At 40.8% G+C, this 12919-nt stretch overlaps 1 protein-coding gene and 1 pseudogene across 1 annotated transcript in view; both read left to right on the top strand.

The window, feature by feature from the left end:
• The window catches only part of LOC111159042 (kelch repeat and BTB domain containing 12), a 72427-nt gene extending 60265 nt beyond the window's left edge, over nucleotides 1–12162 (top strand). The window contains exon 9 of the mRNA XM_022521411.1: nucleotides 11981–12162. Within this exon, the coding sequence (XP_022377119.1) occupies nucleotides 11981–12162 (182 nt within the window). The remainder of the gene's footprint in view (nucleotides 1–11980) is intronic.
• LOC111159145 lies at nucleotides 605–4339 on the top strand (annotated as a pseudogene).
• Nucleotides 12163–12919: the final 757 nt, after the last annotated feature.

Below are 12919 nucleotides of genomic sequence, written 5' to 3'. Positions count from 1 at the left end.
AGCTGGGAAACGCTGGGCCAGTCTACTATCGCATGGGACTGCAGGCAGCAGAAAGGGCCTGGGAGCCTGCAGCATTGACATCACAATAGCCAAGACAGAATAGGATTTAGGGAACTCTGTTCTTTTTAAAATGACTCAGAATTAGTTTCAAACTTTGCACCAAGGGTGGACAGAAAGAGCTCTAAGAGAAGCCCTCTACTTCTGTTTCAAGGAACAAGAAAGAGGACCACATGGGTCAGAGAAAGTGGGGGATATTGTCTTCTTCTTTTTCCATTCTCTCCCACCCCAGTCCTCAGGCAATGCCAGGTGATGACTGACAACAGCAGAGACTGGGCTGGCACCCTTTTCTCTTGACCAGGAGAACTTTGGTCCCAAGAATGGGAGGAAAGACCCTTTCTCTCTCGAGCTACTGGCCCTTAGACTTGGAAGCAAACAAATTCAAGGAAAGTGGGCAGCACCATGGGGAATCTAAAGCCCCAGCTTTTTAGCCAGAAGACCAAGAAGGGGAACAAAGGAATTCCTAGGGGAGAAAAAGGTGTCAGGAAGATTGAAGGTAGGGACGAGCTCAAGAAAATGATCCCATAGCTTTTGGCTTCTGGCTCAGAGGAAGTGAAGGTGCAACTGTCTTCATTTGCTCCTAATCCAGGTTCATCTGACACCAGCCACCTCCACCATGCCCCCTAAGTTCAACCCCATGGATATCAAAGCCATATACCTGAGGTGCATGGGTGGGGCGGTCCGTGCCACATCAGCCACCTGAGTCTGTCCCCAAAATATGTTGGTGATGGCATCGGCAAGGCAAACCATCATTGGAAGGGTCTAAGGATTACAGTGAAACTGATCATTCGGAACAGAGAGACTCAGAATGAAGTGGTACCTTCTGCCTCTGCCCTGATTGTCAAAGCCCTTAAGGAACTGCCAAGAGACAGAAAGAAGCAGAAAAACATGAAGCACAGTGGAAATATCACTTTTGATGAGATTGTCAACATTGCCTGACAGATGCAGCACCAAGCTTTAGCCACTAAAGCCATTTAGCTTTAGCCAAGTTCCATCTCCGGAACCACTAAAGAGATCGTGGGGACTGCCCACTCTGTGGGCTGCAATGTTGATGGCTGCCACCTTCATGGCCTCATAGATGACATCAACAGTGATGCAGTGGAATGCTGGTTAGTTAGAACTGCAGAGGAAAATATTTTAATAAAGGATCATTTGACAACAACAACAAGAACAAAAAACAATCGATCCCATAAAGTTGGTTATGAGTTCCTGGGCTCATACCTCACCTGCACATGGATGGTTTAGTCCTAAATGGTATACTAAAGTCTTTGAGAATTTATCTGAATAGTAATCTCTGCCCAGTTCCTGCCTGGCCACTGCATAACACACACACACACACACACACACACACACACACACAACCCAGTGACACTGCGAGGGCTTTGAACTCTGAGCTGACATCAGGAGCACAGCCCACAAAAGGTAGGTGGGAACTGGTGCTGTACCTCACTGGGTCAGTTTTCTGCTTAGAAAAAAAATCAATATTTTCCATAGGATGTAAACAAGACCCAGAATCATAATATTCACAATGCCTATATATAATTCAAAATTCCTTGACATACTAAGAACCAAGAAAATATCAACATCTCACAAGGGAGAAGACAAGACAACATGCCAACTCTGAGATGTCACAAATTTTGAAATAACTAGGCAGATGCTTTAAAGCAGTTATTATAATGGGGCTCCAAGAAGTGACTACTTTTGAAAGGTATGTAAAGATAGAAAGTCTCAGTGGAGAAACAGAAGTCATTAAAAAAAAAAAAAAGAAGAAGAAGAAGAACCAAATGGAAATTTTAGAACAGAAAAATAAAATAACAGATTACTGAATGGGCTCAATACCACAATGAAGAGGACAGAAAAGAATGAAAAGTGAGTGTATTTGAAGATAGATAAATAAAATTATCCCATCAGAAAAACAAAGAGAAAAAATTGGGGAAAAAACTGAACAGAGCTTTGGGGACCTATGAGGCAATGCTAAGAGGTCTAATACTCATGTCATGATCCTAGAAGGAAAGAAGAAACATGGGTAAAGAAAAGATAATTAAAGAATAATAAAAACTTGCCAAATTTGACTATGAAATGCACTTACAGATTCAAGAAACTCAGCAAACAGAAATAAGTCAATCTTTCTGACAACTATCATATGATCTCATTCATTGGAATTTAAGAAACAAAACAGAGGATCATAAGGGAAGGGAGGGAAAATAAAACAAGATGAAATCAGTGAGGGAGACAAATCACAAGAGACTCTTTTTTTTTTTAATATTTTATTGATTTATTTGACAGACAGAGATTACAAGTAGACAGAGAGGCAGACAGAGAGAGAGAGGGAGGGGGAAGCAGGCTCTCCGCTGAGCAGAGAGCCCGATGCGGGGCTTGATCCCAGAACGCTGAGATCATGACCTGAGCCGAAGGCAGAGGCTTTAACCCACTGAGCCATCCAGGCGCCCCCCACAAGAGACTCTTAATCATAGGAAACAAATTGAGGTTGCTGGAGGCAGGGTAGGGGGATGGGTTAAGTGGGTGATGGACATTAAGGAGGGCATGTAATATAATGAGCACTGAGTATTATATAAAACTGATGAATCACTAAACTCTACCCCTGAAACTAATAATACACTATATGTTAATTAACTGAATTTAAATTTAAATAAAGAAACTCAGCGAACTAAAAACAGGATAGGGTGTCTGGGCGACTCAGTGGGTTAAGCCTCTGCCTTCAGCTCAGGTCATGATCTCAGAGTCCTAGGATCAAGCCCCACATCAGGCTCTCTGCTCAGCGGGAATCCTGCTTCCCCCTCTCTCTCTGCCTGCTCTCTGCCTACTTGTGATCTCTATCTGTCAAATAAATAAATAAAATCTTAAAAAATAATAATAATAATAATAAATAAAAATAAAAAATAAAAACAGGATAAACTTGAAAAAACCCACACCCAGACACATCATAACCAAACTTCTATAAACTAAAGATAAGGAAAAGATCTTGAAGAAGCCAGAGAAGAACAACAGATAACATATGAAGGGAAAGTATTAAAATGAGTGTGAATTTCTCAAGCTAGGTCATAAGGCAATGGAACAAAGCTTTTAGGCTCTGAAATAAAATTATCTGGAATTGTATAAGCAGCAAAAATATCCTTCAGGAATGAGGGCAAAATTAAGATAAGACAGTCTCGGATGGAGAAGAACTAAGAGATTTATGGCCAACAGACCTGCCAACAGAAAGTTAAAGAAAGTTCCTCAGATCAAAGGCAAATGATACAGAGAAAGTTGGAACTTCAGGAATCAAGGAAGAGAAACAGAATCCCCAATACCTATTTCATCCATCCACCAACCCATTTCCCTTCTGGTAACCATCAGTTTGGTCTCTATAGTTTAGGGTCTGTTTCTTGATTTCTTTGCCTCTCTCTCTCTCCCCTTTACTTAAATTCCATGCATGAGTGAAATCATGTGGTATTTGTCTTTCTCTGACTGACTTATTTCACTTAGCATAATACTCTTTAGCTCCATCCACGTCATTGAAAATGACAAGATTTCATTCTTTTTATGGCTAAATAATATTCCATTATCTATCTATCAATTGATCAATCGATAAATATGGCATCCATCATTGATGAACACTTGGGCTGCTTCCATATCTTGACTACTGTAAATAATGCTGCTATAAACATAAGAGTACATGTATCCCTTTGGATTAGTGTTCTTGTATTCTTTGGGTAAATACCCAATAGTGTGATTACTGGGTCGCAACCTCCATACTGTTTTCCACAGTGACTGAACCACTTGGTATTCCCACCAACAAAGCACAAGTATTTCTTTTTCTCCACATCCTCTCCAACACCTGTTGTTTCTTGGGTTATTGATTTTAGCCATTCTTACAGGTGTAAGGTGATATTTCATTGAAGTTTTGTTTTGCATTTCCCTGGTGAGTGATGTTGAGGATCTTTTCATGTGTCTGTTGGACATCTGGGTGTTTTCTTTGGAGAAATGTCTGTTCATGTCTTCGCCCGTTTTTTAGTTGGAATTTTTGGTTTTGGGGTGTTGAGTCTGATAAGTTATATATATATATATATATATATATATATATATATATATATATATATGTGGATTTTACATATTGTGGACTCTTTATTAGATATATCATTTGCAAATATCTTCTCTCCTTCTGTAGGTTGTCCTTTAATTCATTGACTGTTTCCTTCACTGTGCAGAAACTTTTTATCTTGATGAAGTCCCAATAATTGATTTTTGCTTTTGTTTCCCTTGCCTCAGGAGACATGCTTAGAATGAAGTTGCTATGGTGAATGGTGTGACAGTATTTTCAGTTTATGGGTTTTTGGTTTTTTTTTTTAATTTATTTTAGAGAGAGAGAGAGAGGAAGAGAGAGTGAGCACAAGCAGGGAGAGGGGGAGGGGCAGACGTAGAGGGAGAAGCAGATTCCCCACTAACCAGGGAGCCCGACTTGGGGCTCAGTCCCAGGACCCTGAGATCATGACCTGAGCCAAAGGCAGACACTTAACCTGAGCTCCCAGGTGCCCCATTTTCAGTGTATATTAATGTTATACAGAGAGGTCCATTTCCCCAAAGGTAGACATAGGAACTAAATGGTAATAAGCTTCCTGTTTTCCACTAGAAAAGATAATATATTAATTAGTCTATTATAAATATGTATATTGCAGGATGCCTGGGTGGCTCAGTCATTAGGTGTCTGCCTTTGGCTTGGGTCATGATCCCAAGGTCCTGGGATTGAGCCCCGAATCGGGCGCTGTGCTCGGTGGGAAGCCTGCTTCTCCCTTTCCCACTCCCCCTGCTTGTGTTCCCTCTCTTGCTGTGTCTTTCTCTGTATCAAATAAATAAATAAAATCTTTTTTAAAAATATGCATATTGCAATCCTTAGGACAACTACTTAAAAAAAAACATATAAGCAGGTGTGGCTAAAAACTGAAGATAAATTAAAATGGGGTATTAAGAATATTCAAATAATTCAAAATGAAGGAAAGGAGAAATGAAGGTACAAAAATAAAAGAAATAATAAAATAGTGACCTAAATCCAAACATACCAATATTTACATTAAATACAATGGTCTGTATCAGATAATTTTGTCTCCTAGATCTTCCACTTGTGCTTAAAGAAAGCATAATCCCATTTTTATTTTTTTCAAGGTTTGAGTAACACATTTTTTAAATTTTATTTGTTTATTTGACACACAGAGAGAGAGGGAGAGTGCAAGCACAAGCACAAGCAGGGACAGCTGGAGGCAGGAAGAAAGGGGAAACCAGGCTCCCTGCTGAGGGAACCTGATGCAGGGCTCAATCCCAGGACCCTGAGATCATGACCTGAGCTGAAGGCAGACGCTTATCTGACTGAGTCACCGAGGTGCCCCATAATCCCATTTTTTAAAATGATGTCTTCCTCTTGGGAAAATGAAAGTCAAAAAATTTCTTGAAAGAATCATTTCCTATCTTAACTCCTACATGCAAATTTAAGCATACAACACATTCTATATTTCTCATAAATAATCCCAGGATACTTAGTAGGAGTTCATTTACAATCCATTACATTGAATAAAAATTATCCCTTGATCAAAAGAGGTTTTACTTATCCATTCCTTCAACTTGGTGGAAAATATAAAATCTTTGATCAACTCCTTGAATTTGTACACAAAGACTGTAACTATGCAACATGATTTTGTAATTACACTGAAATCTCTAGAGGGCCATAAAAAGCCATTGCTCTCCCTTCCACGTCCTTTGCAGATAGACAACTACATACACTGAGCCATTTGTTTGTTTCTTTTTTTGCCCTTTTGAATGAACTCTTGGCCTCTGGCCATCCTGGAGAAGATAGGTAACACCCCTCAGCTGGGGACAAAATAACTTGGCCTGGGGTCCATTATTCATTCTATAATTGATTATTTATTCACATGCCCATTCATTCAAAATGAATTCGAATTTGAGATGGCTTATAGAGAGGCATACTCCACAATAAAATAGAAATTAAAATAAATTGGGAAAATGAATGGAGGGAAAATAAAAATAGAAAAGCAAGATGAGGCGATGTTGGTACATAAAAGTGCCTAAAGGTCTTTTTCACTGGCAATCTATGGACTGCCATTTTATCTCTGAGGTCACTAGAGGCCAGAGCAGAAAGGAGAGATGTCCTGTTTGCAGTGTCCTCAAGAGAAGAACAAACCACGGTTTAGAAGGTACGTATCTTCTAAACCTGGGAGAAACTTCTCCCCATAGCCTCATGTAGAGTCGTGGGAAATGCCCTCAATAGTACTCTTATAATGAATAAAATAGCAGTTAACATTTCACAGAAGAGCAAGTCAAAGGGAAACAATTCTACAAAGGATGAAAAATATCCTAAGATGTTGGGTTTTTCACTAGTCTGATTGAATTCAAGGATGACATTTAGACTGAAGTCTCCTCCAATTTTTCCACAGAAGGACCTCCAACATGGGAGAGCACCCCCTAAAACAGCTGGGGGTACAGCCCAAGGCAGTCTACCACACAGATGGAGTTCCTTTGCCATATCATCATTTACTTCAAAAAAAAAAAATGTGAATTTTTTATACTTCATGTAAAATGGTGTTTTAAATTGCTTACTACTGAAGGTGTCAGGATGCAGGGAGAGCTTCCTAACTCCTTCAATAATTAAGATGCTGTTGCATTAAGTGTGTCTACTTTTGGAAAATTAACTGCCTTGAAAAAAGCTGACACTGAGTTCAGCCTCCAGTTTCTTGCCCCTTGTTAGTCTCATAATGTTTTCAGGACCCAAACTCACATAATGCCAACCACTGATTCCTCTCTTTATGAGCTCTGTTCGTAGAAATTTAGGACAGCACAAGATGGCTGTGGCAGGGTCCGCACTCTTCCTGAGAGTTCAAGTCTCCACAGTCAGACCTGTGTTCTAGTACACTATCTCAGAGCTTTCATACTCAAGAAAACTCTCAGGGCCCCTGGGTGGCTCAGTAGGTTGAGCATCTGCCTTCTGCTCAGGTCATGATCCCAGGATACTGGGATCAAGCCCTACCTCGGGGTCTCTGCTCAGTGGGGAGTCTGCTTCTCCCTCTGCCCCTCACCCCACTTGTGCTCTATCTCTCTCTCTCTCTCTCTCAAATAAAGAAATATAATATTTAAAAATAAATAAAACTCACTGGTTGGCCTCTTTGCCACTGAGGCAAATTTTCATTCCATGTAAATAAAGTAACAGATTTCTAGAAATCTGTTAGATTAATGGATTAGTGGATTAATATGTTAGATTAGTGGTTTAATATGCTAGAAAGCATAGATGGCTTTAAAAAAATGTCTCCCAGGGGCACCTGAGTGGCATAGTTGGTTAAGCATCTGACTCTTGCTTTCGACTCAGGTCATGATCTCAGGTTCCTGGGATCAAGTCCCACTTGGGGGAACTTGAGGGAACATCGGGCTCTGCACTGGGCATGGAGTCAGCTTGAGAATTCTCTCTCTCTCCTCCCTCTTCCTCTGCCCCTCCCCCCCAGATGCTCACTCTCTCTCAAATAAATAAATCTTTTAAAAAAAGTCTCCCCAATAAACACTGAAATGAGCAGAAGGAAGCAAAATTAGTGAAGAAAACTGTTCACTCTGAAATTGTAAAAGGGCCCAGCCTGCATTAATTTGAATAAGGACACCAGAAGCCTTTCCCAGCTAAACCAAAGCAAAACAAAACAAAAAAAAAAAAAACAGTTAGCAGGTGTGGCAATGGTAAAAGATGCATTCCAAGATGATGGCAGTAACTAAGATGGAAAAGGCTGTTTCATCTCCATAGGAGTAACAAGCAAGAAGATAGAACACCTGTACTGGACACCTGTCAGGTTTTTCCGCACTGGCAGCCTTTCTAGAAGTAGTGTCCACAGCCACAGTAGCCAGCCACAGGAAGAAGCCGTGGTAGTGCTCTACCCTGTCAGATCCCCCCTCCAAGCCTCCAGCTCTCCTCAATCTATTGAGCTCCCTTCCTTCCAATAAATCCCCATTTTGCTAAAACCCACCCTAATTGGTTTCTGCTGTTGCTTCCAAGAACCTTAACCAATACAACAGGCATGACCCTTTTGCATTTAATGATTTTGAAATATATAAAACAGAAACTTCTACAAATCATAAGATAAAAGGATAAATCCACAAAAATTGCATGCACTTTAAGATACTGTTCTTAGAAATTGATAGATCAAAGAGATACTTTAAAAAACTGAAACAAAAAGAGATTTAGAGCTTTGTGTTAATTCAAGCTAATTACAATTAAATAAGAGTTCAAAATCAGTTCTTCAGTCTCACTAGCTACATTTTAAATTATTCAATACCATATGTGTCAATGGTTGCTGTATTGCACAGCATGGATTATATGACATTTCCTTCATCACAGAAAGTTTAGCTAGACAGAGTTGTTGTAAAGAAAATGTGATAAATGGGCTCCTGGGTGGCTCAGTGGGTTAAGCCTCTGACTTCTGCTCAGGTCATGATCCCGGAGTCCTGACATCAAGCCCTGCATCTGGCTCTCTGCTCAGTGGGGAGCCTGCCTCCTCCTCCCCCTCTGCCTGCCTCTCTGCCTACTTGTGATATCTCTCTCTCTCTCTCTCTCTCTCTCTGCCAAATAAGTAATTTTTTTTTAAATCTTAAAAAAAAAAGAAAGAAAATGTGATAAACACACGTGCATGCACCAGGGACTGTTAATCATTATAAGGAAAGAAATCCTGTTCATTTGCCACAAGAATGAACCTGGAAGACAATATGCTAAATGAAATAATCTGGAGACACACAAAAAAAACCCCCAAATACTATACCATCTCACTTATATGTGGAATCTAAGATAGTCAATTTCACAGAGGTGGAGTGTGGAATGGTAGTTGCCAGGGACTTCGGGTAGAGGGAATGGTGACAGTTGTCAAAGGCTAAAAACTATCAGTGATAAGATGAGTAAGTTCTGGAAATGCATAGCATGATGACTATAGTTAACAACACTGTATCATATACTTGGAATTTGCTTTAGTGTTTTCACCACACACGCGCACACGCACACACACACAGGTAACTACGTGGGGTTATGGATCTGTTAATTAGCTTGATTCTGTTATTCATTTCACAATGTGTACCATAAACAGAGACAATTTTTGTCAATCAACTTCAGGAAAGCTGGAAAAAAGCGAATCTTTATTTTCATACCTAATTTTGTTTTTGTAATTTTGTAATATTTCCTTAAAGAGGACCACCAAATTTGTATAAGATTTACACCCCACTTATTGGTCTCATCAATAAGCTGTGAAAAATACAATGATACCATGATGTCCTCCTTCATTCAACAGCTTAGTAGTTATGAGCAAGGGTCTTGAGGGCCACACATCTGGATGCATTTTGTGGTTCTGCCACTTCTAATGTAGGCGCAGCATTCACTTGCTGTAAGTTTTTCCTAACCTATAAAACTGGAATAACAATAGTACCTGCTTGCAGGCTTACTGTGTGGATGATATAACATAATGCCTGAAATGCAGCCAGCACATTAGGCACAGTACACAGTATGCATAGAATGAATAGCAACTCTTACTATTTTATGGTGTTTGGGGAGTAAAAATTCTTTCAGAAAAGGCAGGTGAAAAAAGACATTTTCAAGGAAACAACATGCTAGACCTCTAACATATATACTTGAGGCACAAGAAAAGTATCTTAGATGAACTCTAAGATGCAAGAAATAATGAAGAGCAATGAAGTGTAAATGTGTGGGTTAATTCTGAATGAGCATTTACTGTATAAAACAATAATGATAATGTCTTGCAGAGCTGAAAGATATATAGAATTAAAATGCACATCAACAATAGCTAATACATCAGGATGACAGTAAATATAATTAAACTATTATAAAGCCCTCCAAGAAGAGGGTCAAGTATTGATTATGTTTAGGTCTTGATAAGTTAATTATGCATGTTTTACTTTTTATAATAACCACCAAAAAAAATAGAAACAGGAATTATAACTTCTAAATCAGTAGAGAAAAGGAAATGGAATGATAAAAAATACTCAGCCAATCCAAAAGTTGGTATTAAAGGAGAAAAGAAAGAATAAGTAAGATAGGGACAATCCACAAATGAGGCAGTAGATTCAAACCAAAATATATGAGTAATTGCATTAAAGGTAAACAGACTAAATGCTCCAGTTAAAAGATGAAGATCATTAGAATGGTTCTTAAAAATCCTACTTTTCAGAATTTATAATATCAGTCAAGAGAACGCTAATGGAGCGGCACCTGGGTGGCTCAGTTGATTGAGTGACTGCCTTCAGCTCAGGTCATGATCCCAGGGTCCTGGGATCGAATCCTGCATTGGGCTCCCTGCTCTGTGGGTGAGCCTGCTTTTCCCTCTCCCTCTGCTTGCCGCTCTCCCTGCTTGTGCTCTCTCCCTCTCTGTCAAATAAATAAAATCTTAAAAAGAAAAAAAGAATGCTGATGGAACTTTTCCTAGAGTACAAGGATCACTCATAATGATAAATTTATAAATGGTAAAATTTATATGTTCTTAATAACAGACTCAAAATGTGTAGACTAAAAATTGACGGTACTAAAAAGAGAAACAGACAAATCCACAATCTAAGTGAGATATTTTACCACAGCTCCCTCAGTAACTGGAAGAATAAGCCCACAAACATCCATAAATACACAGGAGGGTTGGCCTACATGACCCAATGAATGCACATGGAACACGGCACTAACAACTACAAAATCACCATTCTTTGCAAGCATGCATGGATCATTTTCAAAAGTTGACTTTAATATGCCAGGATTGGGCACTTATGCATACATTATCTCCTCTGATCATCATAAAATTGTGAAATAATCATCTAGGCTGAAATCCTCCAGACTCACTCTGCCCCATTCTCTGTCAAGCTCTATGTCCTGTGAAGTTGACAAATACTGGGTGCATTCGCAGATGCCTTTCTCCTCTAGCTCCTGGTTGAGTCCATCCAGTGGGAGCCAAGAACAGAGACTGTTGGGTAAAAGGAGGGTAGAGTCAGGGAATTTACTGTCCCTGCCCACCCCCCCACCCCCCCACCCCCGCACCGTGGGGTTGCTGAGGATGGCTGCTCCATCTTCCCTGCCCACGTCTGCTCCTGGCAGGCTGCACTCTTGAGACAGCAGCCCTCTCCAAGCCCAGTACCCATTCCTCCCCTTGCTGCCTCTCAGGTCTAAGGGTGGTAATGGCTGTTCTTAGTGGGTCTTCCTGAGCCCTGTCCGCACCCTTCCAATGGTCCCTTCACTAAATTCTCTTCAAATTACTCAGCTAGGGTGTGCCATCTGTTTCCTGCAAGAATCCTGGGCTGAGTATTAGCATCCCCATCTGCCTTTAAGGAAACATAAGCTCAGGGAGCAACTCACACAAGGTTACCAGCTGTATCTCCCCTCTAGGTGTAGAAATAAGGGCAATTTCATCCCTAGCTCCCATAATAAATTATTAAATTTAGACAACAGTATGCTCTGTTAATATGTCAATTATTAAAATAAGTTTTTGGTACACCTGGGTGGCTCAGTGGGTTAAAGCCTCTGCCTTCGGCTCAGGTCATGATCCGGGAGTCCTGGGATTGAGCCCCGCATCAGGCTCTCTGCTCAGCAGGGAGCCTGCTTCCCCACCCCCTCTGTCTGCCTCTCTGCCTACTTGTGATCTCTGTCTGTCAAATAAATAAATAAAATCTTTAAAATAATAATAATAATAATAATTTGTGAATGTGAGTTATAACATGGCCTTTTTTAGTTTCTTAAATGTTAGGGACACTGTGTCTTCCATTGAAAGTATGTTTGTTCAGTTGTTTGTTCATTAATTTTTGGTGCTTGATGCCTTTTAGAGGAAGTTTTCCAATAGAGTAAAGATAACCTCTGAATTTCAGACTCTATGACATTTTGTCTTCCTACTTTGCTATTTTTCAGATCGACATGAGGTTATCTCCAAAGAAATACTGGAGCTGGACCCATGGGAGAACCAATGGAATGTTGTAGCCATCAATGTCCTCATGCATGACAGTTATGATGTTTGCCTGGTGGCCAGGATGAACCCCCGAGACCTCATCCCCCCACCTTCAGATCTGGTGGAAGAAGGCCATGAACACTGAGGTCAGTATTTACTGTAGGACCTCCTGCTGTGTCTACACGGGAGGCACTAGGAATGGAAAAAGCCCACAGGCACCAGCCAGTCACCCTGAACATGTGTGTTATATGCATAGTGGTCCATGTGCAAAGCAGTGTGTGCTGGATATTGTGATAGGGACCTCCAGTTGTCTAGAATGGACAAAACATTACAAGGTCAAATGTGGCAACAGCACAGGAAGAACACAGGGTGAGTGCCATAGGAGTCAAGGGATGCAGGGACCTCACACTGCTGGGGACTCAAGGACAGCATCGTCAAGGAGCAGACCTTTTACTGGGGCCTCAGATGGTGAAGAAGCAATCCCATGGGTGCAGCTCATGGGGACATGAGTCAGCTCATGGGTCAGACTGCCCGGGCCATGGGCTCTGCTACTAAGGCTGGAAAAGGAGATTATAGACAAGTGACCAACACCTGTAAAAGCAAAGACTGTGGACCTGGTCTCTGAGCAGGGGAATCATCTCACCATCTTGTGATGTTAAAGGAAGACTTCCCTCTGTGCTCTCTTCCAGTTTCAATCTTACGGAGACTTTCTATTCTCGTGTAGAATACTCTTCTACCGCAGTAACGTTGCCCAAAATGGGGTTAGCAGTGAACCACAAGTTCCTAACAGCTCAGGCACTCAAGCCCAACCACAGTGAGCAGAAAAACTCTACCCTCATCCAGGCCCTGGCAGTGTCCTGGACTAGACTTATCCAGGCTGCCCTCCAGCACACATGACCTTG

This window comes from Enhydra lutris, unplaced genomic scaffold (assembly GCF_002288905.1).
Source record: "Enhydra lutris kenyoni isolate GAN:26980312 unplaced genomic scaffold, ASM228890v2 scaffoldscaffold66, whole genome shotgun sequence".
In the NCBI taxonomy this organism is placed as follows: Eukaryota; Metazoa; Chordata; class Mammalia; order Carnivora; family Mustelidae; genus Enhydra; species Enhydra lutris.
This window is presented reverse-complemented; position numbering and strand designations above follow the sequence as displayed.